The following is a 25,698-nucleotide window of genomic DNA, read 5'->3' on the forward strand; positions in this document are numbered from 1 at the left end:
GCATACTGTCCTATGAGGTCAGAATGAAAAGGAAGATTGCACCCTCCTCCGTGGTGACTGCACAGGCAGGCTCACGGTGCTTCTCCTCTTTTGAACGTATGCAAACAATATGCAAATGAGCAAAGCTGACCCTGTGCCCTTTCTGTTTTTCCATCCAGTTACTTCCTTGCTTTAAACCCTACTTCTTTTCTTCCAATCCACATGAGAAGGTTAAAAAAAAAAAAAAAAATGGTTCCATAGAGTTCATGGCAGTGAGCCCACCAGCAATGGGAACTAGTTTGTTCTTGCTGGGTTTATTGTTTTATAAGTGAAATTTCTAGCAAAATAATTTAATAGTATTATTTCTAAATGACTGAAGAATCAGCAGTTCCTTGGGGCAGCTCTCTTGAGTCAGTATTCCCATGTTACCCAAGCCCTGGCTACAAGGAAAGCAGGCAGGTGTTCACAGAAGGAAAACAGCATCTGGCCTGCAGGAAGTGAGGACACGGGAGCCCCAGCTGCTGCTCTGGAACCTCCTCCTCCTTCAGCTGCAAGAGCCAGCACCTGGTGCAGGGCCTGTTTCCAGGCTCCGCCCCTACTACAACATGGTGGGGACCGAGACTGGGAGAGTTGATGATGTGGCAGCCACTGCCTCTGCCTACTTAACCCTCCCTTGCACCATACCTCCACAGTGCCTCAGCCACTCTCCCAGAACCTTGGTGGCTGTCCTGGGGCCTCAGAAATAAACCTGGTCCTGGAAGATTGCGGGGTATGTGGAGGAACAGATTACTACCCAAGAATAAAATGGATGAAAAATGTAAGAAAAGGAAGGAAGGAAGAGAAAGAGGGGGGAAGGAAGGAAAGGACGGAAGGGGAAGGTACAGTATGGTACAGTACAGTGCTGGGGAGCAAAGGTCTTTTCTGCCATGCGTGACAGCGTGAACTCAGTCCCTGAGTCTCACATGATGGAAAGAGAGAACTGACTCCTTCAGAATGTCTCTGACTTCCCCATGCACACCTTGTATGCATGCACACTCAAATGTAATAACACTTTTTAAAGATGGATGAGTGAGTCTCAAAGAAGGTTGATAAGAGGACGAGCTCCCTCCCCTGTCTTGCCCCTTGGCTGAGGGTCATCACTTTGACGGGGTCGTAACCATGTTCCCTGTGTCCTCCGGAGCTCCAGGCTCTAGTAGTTGCTACTGTAGGAGGCACAGTTCCTCATCTCCATCCAGTAGGGCGAGGAGTGAGACATTCTGAAAGTCCAGAAAGACCTGAAGTCCAGCCTTGAAGTGTCTTTTTGAAAGAAAGCCAGGCTTTTGTCTCTGCTGTATCCACAGTGCTGGGGAAGGGGGCAGGGCTGCAGTGAGGAAGAGAAGCAGAACAGAACTGCTGACTGCAGCTCTCCTTCAGGCCTGTGGCTATCACCTTGTCAGTGCAGACAGCTTACTTGGACGTTGCTCATGGGCCTTCAATAAGAGAGGGAGTTGCTTTTATGCCCTAGTAACTAACTTGATAGCTCCTTAGCTTTTAAACCAATGTGGAATAACCACCCATGCAATGGGAGTACAGAATCCAAGAATAGAACCTTCTGGAGTCCTTACCTTCTCAGCTCTGAGGTCAGTTTTTCACTTGACACAGGTTGGCTTTCAGTACTTGCAGTGGTGTGGCTTTCTGACAAAACAGAGATCTCTGCCACTGTGGCTCACATGAGCTCTGGAGTTTGACAGACAGATGTCTGGCCAGACAACCCCCACCCCCACCCCACCTCAATATTCCTGTCAGGAGCTTGAAGGCAAAAGATCCATCTCCACAGGCTCCTTAGCATTTTTATTAAACAGCAGCAAAGCTATGTTTAGTTCTGGTTTTCTCAGCACAAGCATCCTTCCTGCAGGGAGGGAGTGAGTGCTAGGATTGCTGTTCCGATCACTACCCTGGCAAAGTTGTGAGGTCTGTGCCCACCCACCTTGGGCTCCTTAGGGTTGCTTCCTGCTTAAGGAGCTCCCAGCATCCTGCAGTAGAGGTAGGAGAGAGTTCTCCAGAATTAGTCCAGGGCAGATTGACTTACTCTATGTATCTACTAGTAGCTAACATGATTACCCCATGAGTTTAAACTCTTACTGACTAACTGACTAGAGACTGAGGCTGGAGAGGTCGCTAGGATAGGGAGCAAAGCAGTGGGAACCTTTGGATTCAACTGGTACACTCCTTCTCGGTCTAATGGTTTCTAAATGAATGGAGAACTGGCCTTTCCTTTAAAAACCTTTAAAAAAAAACTATTTTGTGTTTAAATTAGAACCTTTTCTATTTTAGAAAAAAAGTTTCACAAAGGAAACATTGTAAGAAACTTAGATTCTATTCTTAGATATTGTGTGTGTGTGTGTGTTTACCAGAGCCATTGATGACTGATGATCTCCTAAGACTGCTGAGGCTGTGTTTACCAGTGTGAAGGCACTAATATGGATTGGCGTGCGTTATATTCTGTGTTGTTTGACTGTGGGTCTTGGTACCTCAGGATCAGTTGTACTCCTGAGCCTCACTGTCTGCACTGGAGAGATAACATCTGTTATGTCACAGCACTGGTACATTATGATTGGAGAAGGTGACTTAGCAACAGAAATTCAGTGTATTGACCCCTCCATGTTAATGTAAGTCCCTTGCTGATGTTGAGATCCAAGGAGGAAAGCCAGTCCTGAGGACTGTGTGCGAATAGACCATTTTCTGGGAGTTTAAACAGGATTCCTGCTGTCAGGCCATACACAGATAGATGTTCAAATGCTGCTAGGCTGTTAGCGTGGTCTGTCTGGGACATGTAGGCAAAATATGGAAGAACCAGAAAAACAGTTCTGTCAGTTGAGATGATTCAATTTCCCAAGAATCTCCCTCACATGTGACTCAGCTGGCTAAGAAAGGAAGTTCACATCTGGGTTCCCAGTGACTGAAGGGCCTGTACAGCTCTGAGACTAAGAGTGGACTACCAGCCCCAGAAACCCAGATGCTTAGTGCTAAGGCAAGAGAACAGAAAGACTAGCAGCTAGTGACACGAGCCCTGTTAGCAGGCCACAGGCTGTGCTGTCCCCACAGTTACATTGCACAAACCACCCGGGTGTATCCAGACTCACAGAGCAGCTCCTGAGTACTGGGGGGTGGGGGTGGGGTGAGTGGTTTGTGGCAGCCAAGTTCATTGAAGGATTGAGCTGGCTTCACGGACTCTTACTTGGCTCTGGAGTTGATGACCTTTCAGACTGCTGCTTGTCACAAATGAGTTTGCCTGTGGCTCTTCTGGTCACATAGTAGCTATCCTAGGAGTATATAAGTTCAGTGCCACCAGGCAGAGTGACTTCCACAAAACCCACAAGGAAAGCTTCCTCTGGCTTCAATCTGGCATGGCCTCCATTGTTCTGAGCACTACATCTCCCATTCAGAGTGTAGCCAAAGGCTGTGGAGCCAAGCTGTAGGGCCCGGCTGACTGACACAGGTGGGGAACCTTCGAAGGCTGTACCTACCCATGGGTCTGGTCTAGCTCTCTGCTTCCTGGTGTACCAGGATATGAGGAGCTTCCTTATGATCCTCTACCACAAACTCCACCAGACCATACCATTACCATTCAGTGGACTAAGACACCTCGAAACTGTTAGTCAAAATAGGTTCTCCCCCTTAGTTCCTTCATCAAGGATTCTGTCACAGTGGTAAGGAAATTCACATAGGCCCTGATAATAGTCATATATATCTCTCTCTCTCTCTCTCTCTCTCTCTCACACACACACACACACACACACACACACACACACACACACACACACACACACACACCCAAAGGGAAATCTGAAATTATGGATTCCTTGATGCTAGCACCCGGCTAGAATATCCAGGGAAAGTACTGTTGTCTGAGGCCATGTGGTCGTTCCTAGCAACTGCACCTATGGGGACTGGGGTGGGGTTGAGTGCTCACGGGGCAGGTGTCCATCAGAGTTCATCTTTGGCTTTGTGTGGGAAGCTAGACCTTAGCTGGTAAAGCGGTAGTGTTTCCCACCTCCTTCAAGGCTGTCAGAGAGCCTGAAGTGTGGGGAAGTTTCAGAGGGACTTGACAAGGAAAGGGTTCATTTGGCTTAGGTTTCCATATTGTAGTCCGTCCTCAGAGGAGGGCAGGACAGGGCAGAAGCTCACGCAGGATGAGAACCTGGAGACAGAAGCTGATGCAGCCATGGAGGGGAGGGGTGCGGGGGGTGCTGCTTACTGGCTTGCTCAGCCTACTTTCTCACAGAACTCAGGACCACCAGGCCAGGGCTGGTACCACTCACAGGGCTGGGCCCTCCCCTATCAATCACTAATTTAAGAAAATACCTACAGCAAGATCTTATGGATGCATTTTCTCATTTGAGGCTCCCTCCTCAGATGACTTTAGCTTGTGTCAAATCAACATAAGACTAGCCAGCACACCAGACCCAGGAGCACAGGAGCCTTCTTGGAGGATCTCGGCACCAGGGGCAGATTCTCTGTTTGTGTGTTATGTAGAGAATGGGGTGTGGATTAGGAAGCAGACTTTGTGGGGAGGTATCTGTCTGAAATCACAAAAACTTGTCATGATCTCTGGTACCGGCTCTATCAATACGTAACTATTGTGCTTAACTGTTGCCAGGTGAAGGCAGCTACTGCAGGCCTTGCCTGTGGACAGGCCAAGCCCATGTATCCTTCAGTTCAGCTGTCAAGTTATACAGGTCACTTCTGTCTGTCTGTCTGTCTGTCTCCTTCCTTTCCCCACCCTGTGTGAGTGAGTGAGAGATAAATGTGTGGAAAGCAGATTTCATCCTCAATCCTCTTCACCTTATTTTTTGAGCCATGAGCTCTTTGAACTTTGGCGCTCAACACTGCCACTAGCCTGGCCCGCAGGCTCCAGGGCGTCTGGCCCCCACCTCCCCAACACTGATATTCCAGGTGCATGCTACCTCGGTGCCCTAGGACTGAGCCATTCCCGAGCCCAGGTAACTGCTTCTCCTGTTAACTGCCTCTGTTCCTTCCCCTTCCACTCCTTCCACTGGAACATTCCCAACACGTTTCCTGAACTCATCAGAGCCCAGATGCACACCAGTATCTAGAGAAACTTGAGGCAAAGCCATGTCAGCGTCTCTAAGCCAAGGCCCCAGTGACCATCCTTGCCTGTTTCTGGTGACCACACCTCCTGTGGGAAATGAGTATCCAGTGTTCTTGGGGATGAAAGGTACGCTATATAAGCAGCCACAAACCACCCCACCCTACAGCTCATCCCCAAAGGTCTACTGTGCCAGTATGAGGGTAGAGTGGGGCCTGGCACTAGAAACTATAAATCCACCCAGATGTGGAGTGTCCCCAGCTCCCCCTTATGAACCCCACCTATTATATAGCTTGCTGAGCCCATCTCAAGCCAGAATTTATCTTTGATGTTGCCTAGAGCCTGCCAGCACTGGAAAACGTCTAAATATAGATGCATGAGCAGACTAAACCATAGCATAGAACCTGGCAGAGGTTCCTTTGGCCACGGCAGCCTTCTTTCTTTTGGTTTTCGATTGAATTTCTAACACATTAAACTATACTGCTGCAGAAAGTACCCAGCTTACTTACTTGGTCCATGTCTGCACCCCATAGCCATGGTCCAATGTAGGTGACACTCCACAATCAGCTTCACGTGACTTGCTTAGCAGGCATTAGCCACCCTGGAAAGTGCAGTCGGAACAGTGTGAAGAGAGAGAGGGTGCAACCTTGTTGCCAGAGAGAGCTCGTTCACTGTGCAGCCTGGCCTAACACCCTCCACTTAGCCATTCTTGGATGTTTGTGTGGGGAGGCAGGTGTCATTCCTCAGCACCATCCACCTTCTTGTCATGTCTTGTGTTGTGTTTTTGAGACAAGTAGGCCAGGCAGCCCCGGGAACCTGTGTGTCTTTGCATCCCCTGCTCTGGGGTCGCAAGCCTGTGCCACTGCACCATTCTCTTGTACGGGCTCTGAGATGCAGCTTCCATGGCCAGCATTTGCCAACTCAGCCATCCACCCCCATTCCCGTGTGCCAAGAATGAAGATGTTGTGGAAAATAAACAAGGGGACATTTCTAATCTATTAATTTCAAGGCAATTGAAAATACCAGCCAACTTCAGTGGCCGGTGCCAGTTTTGTTGGACATACCCTCTTCCAGCACTGGTGGTGCCAAGCTAATTGGGAATGGTAGCCAGGGCATCACAGCCCCCACAGTGAACAGAATTACTCTGGCAGGCAAACGCAAGCCTGAATTAATTGGGATGCTCGTGAATTATGTGTGTAGAATTAGCCTAGAAGTGTTAAGTTCCTGAAGCAGAAGCCAGCCCTTGTAGAAAGTCCATCTTCCCACGTACTGAGGACAGCTGCTCTGAGGGTAGTCAGTAGAGGAAAAGCTACTGGAAAAAGTATTTCTCAGTGTTTTCAATCTTTCTGTTACATTCTTTGTCAAATTAACACAAACAGAAACATGCTGTTTTTAAACCCATTTTTAAGTTTAAAAATTAGTCAGGTCCTATGCACAGAATCAAGTACTTTTTAGGGTGCCGCCCTAGCAGCTTTCAAGCAGGCTGGCCCTTCTATGAATTGGCTTTTCTCCTAGAACTCCTTCCCATTGTGTCCTCTCGGAGAACTAGAAGCCTGCTTGGAAGTGGAGGTCCTGGGAAAAGCTGTTTTATATGTGCTCAAACCTTGGAATGGCATGCCAAAAAGTCTTAGCCCTGGGACTGAGAATATAGCTCAGCAGTACAGTGCTTGTCTATCTTGTGTAAGCCTCCAGGTTCCATCCTCAGTAATGGAGGAGGAGGAGGAGGAGGAGGAGAGGGAGGGAGGGAGGGTGAGAGAGGGGGGGGGAAGGAAGGAAGGAAAAGGAAAGAAGGAAGGAAACAAGCAAAATTTTTGCTTGCTCTAAACTGCAATTCTGTAAAATGAAGTAACTACATTGCCCCCAAGAGGCAGTGTAGATTAATAATTGTTGTCTAGAAGTTTGGTTGATTTTAGCACCTGCAGTACATTTCAAAGCCATTTGAAAGGTCCTTTACTCTATTGGATATCTTTGAGAGGAAATGTGTGTAGTTTAGGGCATTGGAACCTCTTGTTCATGCACTTGGTAAATGAGGTTCTCAGTCTTCTGCCAAGCCTCTGTCTCTGTAGTGCAGACATACGATAGAAGTTGACTGAAGTTAAGACCAGGGACATAGGAGTATGGAATTGTACAAGTTACCACAGTAATGACTTTCAGTCATTCCATTTTTTTCCATGATTACTTTTGATAGACCCATGTGTGTTACAAGATGGCCTCACCTTTGCTTGTAGACTAGTTTGTCTTTAAACTCCTGATCCTTCTGCCTTCACCTCCATGTACAGGTGAATACCCTGCTTGTGTAGTACTGGGCATCAAATCCAGGTCTTTTAAACACTCAGCCATGTTCTTTCATGGATCCTGGAGTGGGGATTGGGCTGGTCTTGGGGAACAGCTGGCCAGCACTGTGAACCCTGAGGATTAGCTGAGAGGGATCATTGATCCAGTGGGAATTCTGGGGCAATTTCATTGTCATTGTAGAGGTCTCTGCTGGCTTTGGGAGTCCTCAGAGCGTGGCATGCTCAGTGTGGTCATGATCACAAAGCAAATGCCCAATTGTAGAGGCAGACACTTTGTCATGAGTGCAGAAGTCCCATGTGTCACTCCTATACCTTAGTTCTGGAAGACAGTAGCCTATGTGCATTTAGAGCTTAGAGAATGACTTTTTTTTTTCCACAGGTAGGAATGAAAGAATTCCATGCCCAAAGTCACTCTCTGTGTCCTAGGCTTCTCTTGACTGCCTTGAGTCTTAGAATCTACCAGATGTTTAGGTGCTGTGCCCTCAGACTGTTGGGTACAAGAGCATGGACTTTTCAAAGCAAAATGTTTTTTCAACTCTCGCTTCTCTGTTGTGTGTTCAGGTGAGAAGGAAGAGCAGGAAAAAGAAGTTCCAGTAATTTAGTCGGAGAGCCCAAGAGGCAGGAAGGCACCCCATGCCCTCATGCTGACACAAAGAGACAGGGAAGGGGGGAGGGTGGGAGGGTGGACGGGGGAGGGAGGGAGAGAGAGGGAAATTGGTAAGAGGGCCAGACCAAGTGTATAGCAGGCCAGACCAGGCCATAGCTCAGCTCAGTAAGCTGGAGGACCAGGACCGTGTGTGGGTTCATCCCAGTCCCCAGGGAGAACGGCCATCGGCCATCGTCCATGCCACTGTCTGCTGCCCCGAGAGGCAGGATTCTTTGCGATCCTCAGCTTGCTCACCGCAGCTCAGCAGAGGGGACTTTTGTTGATTGCTTGGTTTGTGCTGATTTTCTTTTTAATTTGGAAGAAGAATAAGTTACTTTTCTAAAGGTATAAACTTTCATAATAACCAACTTTAATTTTCAACTATAGATTAGAAAGAAATATTTAAATAGACAGAAAGCATAAGAAAGAAATGTAGTACAGTGTTTAAAATCTTTTACATGTATGATTTATCCCCAAATTTCATTTTAAGGTAAACTGTATAGTAAGGCATCTGTACTCTTTAGAGAAAAGTTCGCTGTCCCTAGAATGACCATTACTTCTTAAAACTATTTGCAGAAGTAGTCCGACTCTGCTGTGTAGCCATCCAATGCCCTCCTTGAGCTCCAGTCTCTCACCCCCACCTTCCCATGCTTGGAGCATTTTATAGGCCAGAAAAAGTTGCAGGTTACTGCCATTCCTCAGAGAGCAGGAAGCCCATAGAACATAGCGTTTCATGCACAGTATCACCAGGACTGCAACCACATGTGAGCTGTGCACTGTGCTCCCTTAGGCTATGGGGGCAGAAGTAGAAGCAATTGCTTGCCCAGATTCAGATAGTGAGGTGTGTGCTGTAGGCCTGGTGAACCATGGCAGATCCCCTTGTGGTGACCAGGTTTCCAAAAACACACCGTGGGGTGGGGGTGGGGGGAGGATAAGATGAGTGTCGTTTTTTTCCATGAGAAGAGGAAGAGGGAGCAGGGTTGGGATCTCTAGCTTTGGAAGGGCTGTAGATGCCATGAACAGGAGCCAGCTGTTGTGCAAGTCCAAGTCTTTTGAGAGCAGTTTTGACCAAGAGTTTGGGGGTCGGGGGCAGCACCTGAACTGACAACATCAGGCTAGAAGCAGGTGGAGGTCGTAGAGCTTGGAAAAGGAAGCAGGCCAGGCTTGGAATGTCCGACCCCAAGCCAAGTGAAGCATCCCAAGGCTGGTGTGCACAGTTTGTACTCCAAGACTCACATTCTAGTAAAGATTAACACTGCCCTCAGATGAACTCCGTGAACAAGCATGGGGCATGCCCAAGTTTATGAACGGAAGCAAGCCAGTGAACCTGAAAGGCGGCCTTTCTCTTTGACTCCCAGGCTCTGGCAGTAAAGTCAGGTTAGAGCATGTCTGGGGTTAGTTCAGTTCATGTCAAAGTGGGTCAGCAACCTAAGAGCCATGTCTGCCTCACAATGTCCAGGGCTGTGGGCTTGGCTCCTCCTATTCATTCCTCCAGTTGGGATAAACTTATCTTTCATTAACTACCAAGAATAGGACAGAGCCTGTCTTCACATCTGCTGCTCCAGATTGCTTGTGTTTGGCATAGCTGGTGCACCATGCCACTGTCCCAGTGCTGCTGGGAACTCTGCTAGACTGTCTTCTGCACCATACCCAGGAGGGTCTAGAGCAGGACCAGGCCTGGCCACAGCAATCCCGCTGTCTGGGGCTGACCAGATTATTGATGACGGCAGGATGAAAATACCTAGGGATATTACCCATTTCTATTAAGCCATTTTAGCAGACAACTTAGCCCAGTCTGACTTTAGTTATGAAAAGAAAAAAGAGAAAGGGAGGGAGGGAAGGAAAAGTCTCCTGAGTGAAGGAGGTGAAATAGTTGCCATGCAAGCTTGAGGACCTGAGTTCAAAACCAGGTTTAAAATTTTCCGTTCTTGAGAGTAGGGAGGTAGAGAGTCCAACCAGATCAGTGAGAAACTCGGTCTTAAATCAGGAGGACAGTTCCTAAGGATTAATACCCAAGGCTGTCCTCAGGCTGTGTACGCGCGCACGCGCGCGCGCACACACACACACACACACACACACACACACACACACAGATATGTGCAACTGTACATGTATGAATATAAACACATGCAAAATACGTTTTCTAGGTAAAACACATCCCAGCAAACCTACCTCACTTTAGATTTTGTTAGAGGAGGGAACACACCGTAGCTCATATCCCTCAGAATCATCTGGAGACATACTTCTGCTGCATGTGAAAGCCATGATCTACATTATCTAAACCTCCACTGGCAGGGAAAGCTGTCAGAAATATTTAATTTCTGATTCATTAGCATTCGTGTATCATTCCTTTGATTTGTGGGAATCTGTCGATCTTGTCTAAAGCAGTAGCTGATTGCCTGCCTCTGCCAACATAAAATAGTATTTGTTTGTAGATTTTGTTACTAACCAGGATCCCACTTGGTTTATAAACATTCCCCAACTTTACTGTACACTTTTGGAGGGGGAGGTCTTTTACAAATGTTATTTATTGTGGTTTGTTGTTTTTTTTTTCCTGCTTTTTAACACTATTTCCTCCACTACTTCTGCACTCGAGCCACGTGGAAGCCAGGCAGGGTGGGCAGGCCAGCAGGATGCATGCATGCCCCTGAATTCAGTCACTAGGCCAGGGACCCCTCTTGGAACTGCAACAGCTTTTCTAAATGTCATTTTTTTTCTTTCTAATGCCTGTGTAATATGAAGCCTGTCAGATATGAATGCTTTCTTTCAGTCAGAAACTTTCTCTTGTATGAAATATTTTGATGGCCTTCCTGCTCTTGGATTTGCTTTATAATCTGTGACTTCTAAAAAGCTTTAATTCTTGATCTCTGAAAAGCTTAATTACCTGATCAAACTCAGCATATATTGTTTCTAAAATTTAATTCCAAGTTTAGTCAGCTCTCAATGTCCTAGGTTCTACCTATATCATGGCACAGTACAGAGGTTGTTATTAAAGAATGCTTGAGGGCTAGGGAGAGCTGAGCAGTTAAGAGTATAGACTGCTCTAGCAGAAGACCCAAGCTTGAGTGTCAGCACCCCCACCAGATGCCCCACATCTGCCTGTAACTCCTGTCTCGGGATCTGATGCCCTCCTCTGGCCTTAGCAAGAACTGCAGTCACATCCACAAGCCCACCCTATGGCAAAGGAAAAGTAAATATGAAGGGAAGTTTGGTTAGATTATTTGAAGGGGTTAGCTTGCTGCTCTTTAAAGTCGGAGGGAATTTCTTGAGGGACCTGGGACATGTCCAGCTCTCTTGTGAGTACCATAGCCACACCCCCTTGAAAAGAGAAATCTACCTTCTGTTGATTAACTCTCCACTCGTTCTTCTTTAAGTCGTTGACAGAATGGCTTTTACATAGTAAAGCAAACCAACTAGGAAGGAAAAGACTGACATTTATTTACCAGCTATAGTTTAGGTATTAGACATGGGCAACGGAGGCCAAACATAGAAGTAGGGAAAATGAGGCATTGAAGGAAAACCCACACAGGTTTGGAAGGGAAAACAGCCTCATTGGCAAGGTGTGTCTTTCTCTTGCTGTTTACTATGGGTTCAGAAAGAGAGGAGGAAGACAGGCAAACCTCAGTGCCACTAACATGAGTGTGAACACACAGAACGCATGTGTAGTGTAATCACACCAGCCAGAACTATGCTGATATGTGCATAAGCAGTTCTCCCGTGAATAAGCCTACTCTGTCAATCTGAGCATTCAAGGTGAAAGTCAGTGGTGTCAGCAGTGTACCGGCCACACGATGTTTTTCTGTATCATGCTGGAACACGCTCTGCTCTTTACCCTCTACCTGTCCATCCTGCACCTGAAGTTATTTTGAACCCTTGACAAAATGAACGCTAAATCTTAAAGACCCTCGTGGCTTCCATTGGAGACAGTGCGCTCTTGCTGGGGGAAGAGAGGGTAGTTGGATTCTAAATGGGACTTACACTGTTGGGATACTGTGTTTATGTTTAGTCTGTCTACTGTGGGGTGCTTGTTCTTAATTACATGTCCCCTGGAATGTGTTTTAGCAGTCTATATTCAGAGCCTGCTTACAGAAGAGATTCTTAAATTGGCTTAGGAGAAAGCTGCCGGCTTCCTGCTTAGGAAGTAATTGGCGAGTTTCAGACATATCCCTGGAGTGTCTGGACCTGACAAGAGCGTTCACTCTGCTGTAGCTTTGTTAGTTAATATGTAAGATTGTTTGGTTTTGTTTTAAACAGGGCCTTACTATGTAACCCTCACCGACTTCAAACTCCATAGGTAGACCAGACTGGTCCAGAATTTATGGTGATCATCTTGCCTGTGCCTCCTGAGGACTGGAGTTGCCAGTGTGCCCCACCATGCCTGGCTAGTGTGTTTCCTTGTTTTCATGATCGACCCATGAGATAAGATGCATTCCGAGTAGAAATACTGTTCAGAAAACCGATCATATGGATGTTGATATCTCTGACCATGGCACAGCTTAAATGATCTTTTTCCTTAAATGTAGAATAGTGAGATCCCAACTGTAGGCCTGAGCCTAGAGACTTAGGCTATGCTCCAGCTCACTCAGGAGACTGGTGAGGGAGAATCCCAAGTTCAAGGCCAGCTTGAGAAGCTACAGTGACTCTGACTTAAAATAAAATGGAATGAGGGGATTGGGAGTGAGTTCAATCCCCAGGACATAAGACAGACAGACAGACAGATACCCTATGTGACAGATTTTCTTTTTATACTGAAGAACTTGAAACCTCTTCTTAAGAAACTTAGAATGAATGATCTCTGTGTGTGTGTCTGTCTGTCTGTCTGTCTGTCTGTCTGTGAAGGGTGTTATATATAGGCATTCAACCAATATCCCAAGCTTTATCAAACAATGAAGTCCAAGTCCATATGCAGTGTTTGAGCTCTCTTGGGAAGAAGAAAACAGATGTGGATAGGATGATTCAAAGGCTTGTGACCAATGTTTAGGAATCAGTAAACAAACAGCTCACCATGGCTGTAATGTGTGTATCCAGGGTTTGGGTCACTGTAACAAGAGAGAAGAACCCTGCTGGGAGTCCAGCTGCACAGATGGGAGATTGGGGGGTGAGGGTTCCTGAAAAGGCCAGGCCAGGCCACGCCAAGGTGGCGATCTGTGGCTCTCTCAGACTCTCCCACATTCAATTGGCCATGGCCACCCACACAAGCGAGAAGGATCTTAGCGACCACATGGTTCTTCATCAATCTGTGTCTGAAAAGACCTTTCTTATGCAGTAACCAAAACCCTGTTAGAAGCATAAGTTTAAAGCGTTCTGGGTCTTGGTGGCCAATCTGTGTAGCCTTTGTGTTTAGGGTGAGGCTTCCCTGTAGGGTGCTTTATGTTCAACTTGGGTTCCTCTCTGGAGACTTCTGCCTCCTGTTGTCTTAATTCATCCAAACTGGAAATGTCAGCTTTCGTTTAAAACAGTCCTTCATTTTCTTATGGTAATTTGATGTTTTGGTTTTTTTTTAACAATTGTATGCATTTGGAAATGTCGAAGCAAACCCTCATTCATTTGCATGATAATTTTAAGTTTTTAAGTGTAAGAATCAATAAGCCTGATGCTAATAAACAGATACGTGATGGGTGCAGTGTTCTGGGTGACTCTCAGCTAGATGAACGGTCTCTGTGTTCTCCCAGGGAAAGAGGAACAGTGGTTTCAGACAGTGTTTCTTTGGGGGCCAGAAGCACTGCAAATTGACCAAGCTGTGTCCAGCCATGGGCTACACGTTCAGGCTTGCTGCTCGGAATGACATCGGCACCAGGTATGGCGTCTCCTTTTCTTCTTACCCTTCAATCTCCATGGCGTGGTTCTGGCTGTCTCTCACACTGCCTGGAGCTACAAGGAAGCTGCCTCAGCACTGAGTACCTCTAAGAGCAAATCCTAAGGAAGGAGAAGGCCTCTGAGGTGACAGGCCATGCTGACCTTTTCTCAGCCCCACAGCCATGTTATGGAGCACACTAGAGGTCCTGAGGACTGAGGGGAAGGCTGCGGGAGAGCTTTGTAAAGGAAGTCTGCCCCTTCCCCAACCCCTGCTCCTATTCTGCCTCGATTTTAATGGGCCTGTTCTACAGAGCCTTCTTTTTCATTTGTGTGACTGTCGCTGGTACAAAGGGCTGCTGAACGCCAGTATCAAGTCACAGAGCCAGAGAAAGCCTGGGCTGCCTGTGCTACAGGTGTCTCTAGGCTGCGGAAGGAATGACAAGCCACTCCTAACCTAGGAGCCTGTTGATTAGGGGCTTTGAAAATACATGTCTCAGTTCTTGCTAGGAACCTCTTGATCAAGAGAAAAATCTCTTCCTTTGGTGACTGCATCTTAAAGAGTAGGCCCTTCAGTGGCCCTAGCCTAGAGAACCTCTCTGAAACATCACAGAGTTCTAGAAATCCGTATATCCTAAGAGTTTTCTGACTGGAAAAGTTGGAATGATAAAGGCCTCGATGTTTGAGCAATCTTTAAATGAATTAGAAGCACCCACAGACTTGGAAGACTGTTGTGAAACTCAGGTTCCATCAGCAGAGTCACTTGTCAGTGCTTATCTTCATTTGAAGCCCCTGTGTAGCCACTGCTCTTACCTTGATAAATGCGGTGCCAAACCAGGCCTGCTTTTGTACGTGCAGACCATAGGGCCCAGTGGGGCAGGTACGAGCTCTGGTGGGCAGTCTCCTGTACATAGGATCCATAGCCACCACACACCAGCGGGGCTGGGTACAGTACAGGCGTACCCTCCCTCTTTTAAAACGCCAGGACTCCTGACACGGTCCTCATGTCTCCTGCACTCTTGCCTCTGCAGTGGTTACAGCCAGGAGGTCGTGTGCTACACGTTGGGAAACATCCCCCAGATGCCTTCAGCACCCCGGCTGGTCCGAGCTGGCGTCACCTGGATCACACTGCAGTGGAGCAGGCCGGAAGGCTGCTCACCTGAGGAAGTGATTACCTACACCCTGGACATTCAGGAGGACGAGAACGTGAGTCTTGCAGACTGTACACCCGCAGAGCATCGTAACACCTTACTAGCTTCCTAAACTCAAGGCCACACTCCATTTCCGTCACAGCCATCATCCCTGTCCTTCCCAAACTCAGCAAATGGCTTCTGGTCTCTTCAGCTGGAGTCATCCATTGACCCCAGATATAATCCACCAGCAAATCTTCTTAAGCCTTCCTTCAAAATTACCCAGAAATCTGACAAACTTTACCATAGCCACAGCTGAGGTAGCCTCTTAGGCCCAGCCTTCCTCTTGCCTTGAATGAGTGCAGCAGCCCCTCATTCATGCCCTAACATCACTCTGTGCTGTGCTGTGACCCCTGCCACACAGTCACAATCCCATGGCACCCGGCCACCTTGCTGAGGAGGCTCAGCTCTCCAATGCCTTCCCACCCACCCGGGCCTGTGTGCTTGGGTTTGTCACCAGCCTTGTGGCTTATACCGCTGTGCCCTGGCCTTGTATTTCCTGTGCCCTCTGCAGGGAGAGCCTTGAAAATACCTTACTCACGTCCCCTGGCTCCTCTGTCACCACTCTGTGGAACATCTCTGTCCTGTGATGTGCCTGCAGTGGTAGAACCGTCTATGGTTTATGCTGGACGTGTGACTGTGAGCTACTGACCCACAGAGCTGAGTTTTTAACTGATTAAGTTTGAATCCCAAGAGCCTCATGTGGCTACCATACTCCATCAACTCATGCTGCCGTAGCAACACCTCAGGAGCTCTAGCAGCCTGTGTCTACCCCCGTATGCCTTCCCAGCCTGCAGCACCGCACGGCATGCCTTCCGTTTATGTGTAGGGTTTTCCTTCTTAAATCGACTCTTCAGCTGATGTGTAAGATCCTGTGGACCAGGCTCTGAACATCTTTTAGCAGGGATGGTTCTCTTGAGCCTGGGAGGAGCCTGATGAACAGACGATTGCCAGAACGGGAGGGAGGGGATAGGGAAGGAGGGAAAGGGGAGGGGGAGGGAGCAAGACAGAGAAAAGAGTACTATGGAATGAATTTGTGTGCTCACCTGTATTGGTAAGGTCTACCCTGAAAGGAATATGTCCTTCCCCATCCAAGCTCTTCTCCCTTTGCCAGAAGGGGGCACCATGAGCTCAGGAGCCTGCCTGTCCCCTGTTGCACTGTTGTTGGCAATGTGTCAGCTTCCCAATCAACTGGCTTTGCTGGTGACAAATTTATTGTTAAATAAAATGTTTACAGTGCTTTCAACTTTGTCATAGCACAGTTGACCAGAGCCAGGCTGAACTGCAGTGTGACAGGTGACAGCGCATTGAGCTTTGGATGCTGTGCATGCCGAGGGCTTCTGATACTCTCTCAGCAGTGGCTGCCAGACTCCTGCTGAGGAGGAAGCCACCGAATAAAGTCCCAGGCTCCTAGGAATCGATGTTAGGGTTCTAATGTCTCTCTCTGGCTTGGTCTTTCCAGGATAACCATTTCCACCCAAGATACACTGGAGAGGACCTAACCTGTACTGTGAAAAACCTCAAGCGCAGCACACAGTATAAATTCAGGGTGAGTCTTCCTGTGTGAGTGCTAGCACCAACACTGTGATGTCCCCACTTACGGTTCAAATGGAGTCTGCAGGCCAAAAGGGGGGATAAAATAGACAGTACTTTGAGAGTAGCAGTACACTATCAAGGACCCACCATATTTTAATTTGGAAATAGAGGTTCTAGGCGGAAACCCATGTAAGAAGATGTCACAACGGGTTGTCATAGCAAAGATCTGTGCTCCGCTGGGAAGACCCTGAGCTGATGCCTGTGTCCCTGCACCCACTGCAGATCCGCCCCTCCCTGGGCTTTGCAGCTTGTGCTCTGGCTTTCCAGCGCCCTCCGGCCTTTCCGCTCCTGTTGCTGCTTTTCTCTTCTGTGTCCCATCCCTTCCTCAGCTGAGGTTCTCAGCCCTCCTGATGCTGTGACCCTTTAATACCCCCAGCCATAAGGTCACTCCCACTGCTACTTCATAACTGTGATTTTGCTCCTCTTACGCACTTTCTGATGGTCTTAGGCGGCCCCTTACCCATAGTTGAGACCTGCTGGCTTAGGCGACCTTTGCTCATAACCAGTCACCACTTACATCACAGTCCAGATCTATGTTGCAGCTACAGAAGTGCAAGCTGCTGCTCTGCTTTGCTCTCAATGCTTTTCCTTCTACACCACAGCGTCCTTCGTCTGTCCTGTGCACGGCACCCTATTTCCTTGTGTGCCCTGAGGAGTCTCCGCCCTCCTTTCTCTAACTTAGGGCTAAGTAATTTAATTTGGCATGTAGTCACTTCCGTATTTGTCAAATTATCAAGTGGAATGTTGTGACTGACTATTTGAGGCATATAATTGTTTCTTGCTATGCTAAAAATACCGATCTTGGCTCCTGGAACACAGCTAGCTGTACTACTGATGTTGTCCACAAGGTGGCACTATCTGACTCTTTCATAAATAAAGTTCTGTCTGGTTTATCCCTGTGTTTTCAGCAAACAGCACAGAATAAATGAAAACTACTGGTTCTATATATAGTACCACTGCAGCCGCCATCTCCTCCTCCTCCTCTTCCTCCTCCCCCTCCCCTCCTCTTCCTCTTCTTCTTCCTCCCTTCTCTTCTCCTCCTTCTCTAGTGAAGCCCTGTCCTCCTCTATTCCAGGAGTTCCTGGAACTTGCTGCATAGCCTAGAATGGCTTCAGAGTTACCATCCTCTTGCCTCAACCTCCCTGCTTGTACCCTAGGCTTATATTTGTTCTTGGAAGGATGTGCAGATGTCTTTAGCTGAAACCTACCTTTTGGTTTTATTTTTAATTGTTAATAATCAAATATAAGTAGAAGAAGTAATCACAAATACTTAAATCAGCAGCCTAAAGAAAGAGCACACGTGACTGGGTGGATATGTGTCAGTCTGTTCATGTCTAACCTGGCAGTGGTACCAAGTCCCAGGAGACATGATAGCCCATAACCAACATGTGCTAACATCTCCTTGGTTGTTCTGCAGCTGACTGCTTCTAATACAGAAGGGAAGAGCTGTCCGAGTGAAGTCCTGGTTTGTACAACCAGCCCCGACAGACCTGGGCCTCCCACCAGACCCCTCCTCAAAGGACCCGTCACGTCGCATGGCTTCAGTGTCAAGTGGGGTATGTCTCCTGCCTGCTACAGCCGTGACAAATCAAACACAAGTAGAAAATATCACCTCTGAGGGCTTTGTGCATCTGTTATACATGTGTGAGGACTGGAGGGGACAGCTGAATATTAACAGGTAGTCAGACTTCAGTAGACCTCTTAAGGGACCAGTTTCAGAGTTACTGTCCTCTTGCCTCAACCTCCCTGCTTGTATCCCAGGCTTATATTTGTATCTCTTTTATTTCATATTTTCTATGTTACATTTTTCTCCTTTATTTTAAATGTTTTGTTAATTTGAGTTTGAGAATTTATGATAATTCATTCCTTAATAGCTCACTTAAAAAAAAAACAATGAATTTTAATATAAAATATTTTTAAGTTGAGATTGGATTTCAAATCTAGATATGTAATCCTAAGTAGATTTTTTTAACATACAAAATGTTTAAGTTATAATAAAATAGGAGACGTTATTTCTATGCTGCCTGCAGTGCACCTGCCCCCCGCCCCCACCTCTACTCGTGAGTTTCAGGGTTTTCACCCCGACTGAGGTCACCTGGGAGGACACTGACGTTCAGCTCTGCAGAGCATGGAAACGCATGTCACCGAGGTTGTAGCACTTTTAATCATGTGTAAAGCTATTGGGACACGTGTGCTCTGCACTGATGTCCTGTGAGGATATGAGTGAGTAGCAAGGGAAGGGCAAAGCAGAAAGCATTAGAGTCGTAAGGGACTGAACGCAGGGCACAGTAAAGCATCGCTCTTCCTTGGAGACCAAGTGTGCTGTGTTGAGGTACCAGAGGGCTCTGAGGTCGGTTTCTCTGGAGGACAGGGATAGGCTGTCCGGGCTGCCTATGGTCCGCCCTGGCTGCCTGCCTCCCAGGAGACCCCTTAGCTCTGTGCTGGGTTTGTCCTCATCACGACTGCTGTACATGTTATTACTGGAGTGTGTGACAAATGCCCACCTGGGAAGAGAGCTGCACAAATCCGTGTAACATCAAGGCCTGGGAAAGCCCCCTCTGTGTACAAGGACGATGAATTCTTCAGTTTGACAAAAATCATTCTGCCTGGTGTTTGTGTACTCACAAAGCAAAGCCCTTGCGGTTAGACGTGTCTGTAGACCATTGATCCAAGGCGGCATGGGGCTCTGCAAGCAGACCAGGCTGTCCCCCCAGGGTGCCCGGTGCAGGTGCTGATTACTGTGTTCTGCATCCAGGGCCTGGGGAGGTAAAGTTTGCTGGGTAGAGAAGTGAGGTAGGATGGTTACTCCATTCCAACATTTAATTATTTTGTCAGTGCATTTTTTCTCTACCCTTTTTCAAAATCATCTAGTTGCTCATAAATATATGAAGTAAAAATAATGAAACAAGATAAATACCTGGATAGTTCAACTTTCCATAAAAATCGCCCATTCTTAAAGAACCACTTCAGATTTCTCCAGAGTTGCCATTTTTAGGAAAATCATTCCTCCTGTCAAGTTTTATGCGTGTTTCACTAAGTCAGTGCCAACTCTTATTTCAATAACCTGAAGTAGCAGCTTGATAAAATTCCGTTTCTTGACATTGAGGGGGCCAGTTCGGGGGAGTCATACCTGTAATCTTGGTACTGGGGTCAGGGTGGGGACCGTGACACAGGAGCATTCCCAAAACTTTGAGGCCAACCTGAGAGAGCAATGCTGTCTCAGGAAAAAACTTTAAGAGGCAGGGTTCTTGAAAATGATGAGTTGTGCTTTTTGGCCCACTTCCAGTAGAAGGCTGATTAGTGGCCATCCTTTTGCACTCTGTAAGGATGCTTACCAGTGACACCCAGTGCCCTCCTCACTAATGTTCACCTACTCTGCAGATGCTCCAAAGGACAACGGTGGCTCAGAAATCTTGAAGTATCTGCTGGAGATCACGGACGGCACTTCTGAAGGTGACACTTTGGAAACTGTATTACACAATGCCTTCCCACCCAGAGTCCTCATCCTGACATGGTCAGGCCCTCTGCAGTAGCTGCAGCAGCCGTTAGTTCTAACGATAGAGCTAGTAGTGTAGTTAAGCCACACCAAGCATTGGCATGTCTGTCTATCTCTCCTTCTGCCTATTTCCCTCCCCCCCTCCCCCCCTCCTTCTAACTGGAGTTTGATTGGCAGCTAGTTTCCCTTCTTAAGCATCCTCAGCAAGCTCTCTACAGCCAACTCCGCCCCTAAGTAGGGTTTTGTCTTTCAGAACAGTTTCAGTTCATTCTGCTTGAAGTACCATTTTTGACAAGCTAGTGTTTGTTTCTGTTTTTTGTTTCTATTTTCTATGTTCATTTTGAAACAATAGTCACTCATTAATAGAGAAAATGAACTTGAGGCCTCCCCCTGAATGCCATACACTATCTGGGAATTACCAGCAGTGTGTCAGCAGTCATCTGCCTGGCATCCTGGCCCTGCCCAGTGACAGCCACATCATAGTGTGGCCCCGGACGTGTGTCAGACTTCCGGAACACACATGGGCTCTGCTGTGACTCTGGAGTCAGAGTTCTCATCAATTGTCATACTACAAGTATTAAGATGGGGCTTGCCAGCAAGTGTAATGTCCTGTGTTGAATCCCTGAACCCCAAGTGAAAATGGGTAGAGAGAACCAGCTCCCAGACCCGTGTGCCGCAACATACATGTCTGTGCACATGCACCCTCACCACACATGCAGCAGTAATTCAAACGGGGTGGAGTAAGGGAAGAAAAACTTCAGGGCCCATAGAAATTCTCTTGCTTTTTCTTCCTAAAAACTCATTGGGCTTCAACATAAAAATATATGGTGGTCAAAACTTTCCAACATAACTAAATTTTTACTAATATGGCTTCTGTAATCATTACTTTTTTTTTTTTTAAGTGCATGCATATGGCCAAAGAGAGAGTCACTGGGAACAAGTGGAAATTGTCTCTAGCTTGTTCTGACCCCATGGCCACCTGGAGGTGGGGTTGTTTTTAAGCCTGTTAGGTATTATTTTACACCAGAAAGAGGAGAATTCTTTGAGATGGGCGTAGCCGTTCTTAACATAAAATCAGTTTCTGTACTAGAGACCGTGTTTAATGTCTAATTAAGACGAGGAGAGGAGTCAGCACCCCCAGTTGCTTACTGAGAAAGTGTAAGTCCGCTTTCCGTTGCCCTGGCTCTCCCAGGCGCTGACTCAGTGCAGGAGTAGCTGCTGTTTTACACTGATAGCCTGGCCGGAATTCCCAGTTCCCGTGGGCTCTATACCAACTCGGACCTAATAAGGCACAGTACCACAGGGTAGTAATAAATGTCGAACAGGCCGCTGAAGGGATTTGTGGAGGTTACTTTATGAATAGGATAGGGTGGGCATATTTCCCCTCAAACAGCTCTTGTAGGAAAAGGCTTACAGGTTTGGTCAACTGGAAATGGCATCAATGGGAGCTAAACAGTGAGAGACACCCCTGCAGCCTGCTGCTGATACGGGCAGTGGTGGACAGCCTCCAGGCGCTTCTCCCACTGAGCGTCAGCCTCCAGGGGCACTCTCCAAGTATCTCACCACTAGTCTGTCACCCCCACCACAGCTTCATGCATGGCCTCCCTAGACACAGCAAGCCCTTACCAAAGACCTCTGTCTGTAAAGGGACTCACGGCCACCCTCAAAGGCACCTGCTGCATAGTTGGCCCCGTGGCCACCTCAGCATGGCTGAGCACAGCTGTGCAACATGATCTTTGTACAACTCCGATGGGATGTGGCTTCCCACACCCGACTTCGAAGCCAATGGTGTTATTGTGGTGGACTATAGGAAATGCCTCTGCAGCTTCGTGTCGGGTGATGCCGGGCTGCTGTGGAAGCCCCTTGGTGTTTTTGTCTCAGATGCTGTCTCTAACAGGGACTCTCGTGCTGTTACAAAAGGCCTAAACTTACACACATCTCATTTTGCAGCCGGTCAGTGGGAAGTGGCCTACAGTGGATCAGCTACAGAGTATGTCTTTACCCATTTGAAACCAGGCACTTTGTACAAACTGCGAGCATGCTGCATCGGTACCGGTGGGCACAGTCAGGTGGGTTTATCAATGTGACAGTGGGAATCTAGATCAAAGTGGGAAGTGTCTGTCAGTAATGCAGAAGAGGTTGCAGTTTTAAATGTTTCTCATTGATGCGGCCAGCTTTAGTATCTCATCTGGCTATGAAAGAGTCTCGACTTATAGGGATAGGGCAGAAACATAGGCCCGAACCCTTCTCTGCACATTCTGATGTGAACAGGCCATGTGTCACTGACTTAACCCTTCCATGACATTGATGTAGTTACGTGGGGGAGGTGGAATTAGTTAGGATTTGCATTAACCAAATAAAGGAGCTCTCCATCATTTCAAGGAGGGAAAAGTGTCGAATTTAGAGTCAGGATCAGACCTGCCTGGCTGTACTGGGATGGTACCACATCTGTGAAGGTCCCTTACTGCCACCTGCTGGGAGACTCTTGTAAAGACAGGATAAATCTGATGATGAAGTTGCTTGCACTTCTGCAGTTCAGTAACTCCCTGTGCAGGGCCAGCAGGCAGCAGCCATGGCTTGTCTCTGTCAGAATGGCTGTAGACCAGCCAGGTGGCACTCCAGGGACTCGGTTTATGCCATACACGGTGCTCGCAGGTTTGATGTAATCTAATCAGTGCACACAAAGTACTCTAGAGATAAGAGACTGGGGGTCTTACTGACATCGTGAGAGAAGTACTGTGCTAGAAGTGTTGTTTTCACGGTAGACAATTTGAAACCATTAATGGTGAGAGAACAAGAAAGAGAGATGGTCCCTAGTAAGCCAGCAGCAGAGTGATAACATTTCCCTGAATTTTACACATACACAAATATTCTGCCCATGTGTGTCATAGCAGTTCCTCAGTGTCTTAGAGTTTCGTCTAGACAGAAAGACACACACATGCATGCGCACACGCACACCATATGGATACGAGTCCAATTAGAACACGTATAGAGTCAGTTAGAAAATGTGTAGAGTCCCGGGGGCTGGGGGAATGTCTCCCTGTTGGAGTAGATGCAGACTGAGGCCATAGTGCATCAGTGGCACCTGCCTGTGCGTGGCTGGGCAGGGCAGCATCTGCATCAGTGGGGACACACGGTCCATTTCCCACACATGGTGCCCTGGAAGGAGCTGGCGCCGTCTGGCTCCGTCTTGTTTCCTCGATTCTCTTACGATGGTCAACTTTCACCCCACCAGTTTCTGCAGAGTCAGATCCTACAAAAAGGAGGCCCAGTCACTTTAGCATTGGCAGATCTGCTTTAAGAGCCAGGCTCAGTGGGTAAAGCCCCCTTTACCTGCTGTTCTGCTCTCCTGTGGCTGCCCAGCCATTTAGAGTATCATTCTGAATTCTGTGCGGTTGTTGTGTGTTCTCTTGAATCCTCATGAGGGTCTTTCTAATGTTGCTGGAAAGGAAAGTAAGAATGCTTATGGCAGGCAAATACTCGGCTCTAGTAATCTGACATCAGAGAGAGCTGCCTTAGGTATGCACTGTGTGCACTGAGAGCCCACACTCCCACATGCAGACAGGCGTGGGCCCTCCTGAAGACCTTAATGCATGTCAGCACACACGCTAGTGTGTAATTCCCTTTGGTCCCATTCACAATTGTGGGATAGAATTAGCCTGGTAGATAAGGTGTGAGCGATTCACAGTAACTAAGCAATGGTCTCTCCGGTGTTTCTCCCACAGTGCTCTGAGAGTCTCCCTGTTCGCACACTAAGCCTTGCGCCAGGTCAGTGCCGACCACCGAGGGTTTTGGGTAGACCAAAGCACAAAGAAGTCCACTTAGAGTGGGGTGAGTGAACAGATCTTCACGTTGGCATCGACCTGGACAGTGGGAGACTGATGGCGCTCTGCCACTCAGCTCCAGGGCTTCCTTCAGAAGCTGTGTCACCCGTTGACCATGTTCTCCATAGCCTGGACCGTGGCTCTCTCATCCCGCAGCCTTCTAGGCTCATCTTCCATGCCTGACAGTGCTGCACTTGCTGTGGCCACCCTCACCGTTAGCAGCCATGTTTGTAGAGAAAATCCCAGAGTAGCCTGCCTGTCCGGGGGTTGTTCAACATGTGAAGAAAATATGTCTAATTTAGAGATTAAACCAAGAAATGTTTCAAAGAGCAGCATCAAGCTCCTCCTCTCTGCGGGCTCTGGTATTTTCCTAGCCTTGCCTTAACACTACTTCAGTTGTGCCAACAGCCTACCAGTGTGCACATCGCAAGTGCACATGTGTAGTACACAGGCAGATATTGTGGCCACACTTACATCTAAAGTGTAATAAAATGGTGTGCGAGTTTGAGGTCGTGTAGAATTAGCAGGATGTGTAACTTCAAGTTACAGATATTTTTCTTTCCTTCCTCCCCATTATTAACTGTGAAAGGTTGCCTGGTTCTCCTGTTGTTCCTGAATTATTTGTAATATAATCAGACATGTTTAAATGCATTTACTTTGGGTCGTTCGAGTCATTCAGGAGCCTTTTCACTTAAACAGGAGGCTCCTTTTGTAATAGAAACGCAAGGACACATCACTTATATATTTTGAACAGTAACAATAGAAAACCAAATGTAACTCAGTCAAGGAGGAATCCAACACTGGGGCTGAAGAGAAGGGTCCGGGGTTAAGGGTCTGGGGTTAAGGGTCCAGGGTTAGAGCACTCGCTGCTGCTGCTGCAGAGAAGCAGGTTCAGTCCCCAGCGACCACGTGGTGTCTCTCACACTACCTTTAACTCCGGGTTCCGAGGTTTCCGTGCCTTCTTCTGGCCTCTACACATGGTACACACTCATGCATGCCCAAGCACTCATACCTGAATAAAAATAAAATTAAAAAATCCAAAAAAGTGTTCAAAGATGAAAATGTTTGTGTCCTCAGATGTGCCTGCGTCTGAAACTGGCTGCGAGGTCTCAGAGTACAGTGTAGAAATGACGGAACCTGAGGACGTAGCTTCAGAGGTGTACCACGGGCCCGAGCTGGAGTGCACCGTTGGCAACCTGCTTCCCGGGACTGTGTACCGCTTCAGAGTGCGGGCTCTGAATGACGGAGGGGTGAGTGTGCCTCAGCTGCCAGTTAGAGCACAAGGTGCAACTCCTCAGCGGTGTGAGTGTCACTGCCTGACCACTGTCCAAGTAGATAAAACAAAACCCTCATCTGCGAATCGCTGGTGTCATGCTGCTCTGTGGGCCCAGCACTGCCAAGTTTGTCTCTCGTTCTTTCTGTGAAGTGTGTGTGTGTGTGTGTCTGTCTGTCTGTCTGTGCGTGTACCTGTGTGTGTCTGTATGTATCTCTGTGTGTCTGTGAGCATTTTTGATAAATCATGAATTTCCTATTCTTAGTAACTTCATTTGTAAGAATCAGAGCTTCTGATTAGTCCTGCTAAACATTCCCCAGGGGAACCGGGCAGAGTGAGTCAGGAAACACTTGCCGTATATGAGTTAGAGCTCAAAACCCACATCTTTAAAAGCTAGGCATGGGGAGTCCCACAGAAACCCCAGCACTGTGAAGGCAGAGACAGGATTGCTGGGCCTACTGGGCCTACTACATGAGCTCCAGCCTGGTCTCAGTAAAAGAGGGGGAAAGGGACTGGGA

The 25,698-nt window shown here is 47.6% G+C and overlaps 1 protein-coding gene across 1 annotated transcript in view; it reads left to right on the forward strand.

Moving 5' to 3' along the window:
• Positions 1 to 25,698, forward strand: part of Fndc3b (fibronectin type III domain containing 3B) — a 326,000-nt gene that overhangs the window by 260,756 nt on the left and 39,546 nt on the right. Inside the window, exons 12-19 of the mRNA XM_032898582.1 lie at positions 13,681 to 13,805; positions 14,833 to 15,007; positions 16,454 to 16,540; positions 18,005 to 18,143; positions 19,969 to 20,040; positions 22,034 to 22,152; positions 23,809 to 23,914; positions 24,985 to 25,157. Coding sequence (XP_032754473.1) covers positions 13,681 to 13,805; positions 14,833 to 15,007; positions 16,454 to 16,540; positions 18,005 to 18,143; positions 19,969 to 20,040; positions 22,034 to 22,152; positions 23,809 to 23,914; positions 24,985 to 25,157 — 996 coding nt within the window. The remainder of the gene's footprint in view (positions 1 to 13,680; positions 13,806 to 14,832; positions 15,008 to 16,453; positions 16,541 to 18,004; positions 18,144 to 19,968; positions 20,041 to 22,033; positions 22,153 to 23,808; positions 23,915 to 24,984; positions 25,158 to 25,698) is intronic.

Source organism: Rattus rattus, chromosome 3 (genome assembly GCF_011064425.1).
Source record: "Rattus rattus isolate New Zealand chromosome 3, Rrattus_CSIRO_v1, whole genome shotgun sequence".
Taxonomy (NCBI): domain Eukaryota; kingdom Metazoa; phylum Chordata; class Mammalia; order Rodentia; family Muridae; genus Rattus; species Rattus rattus.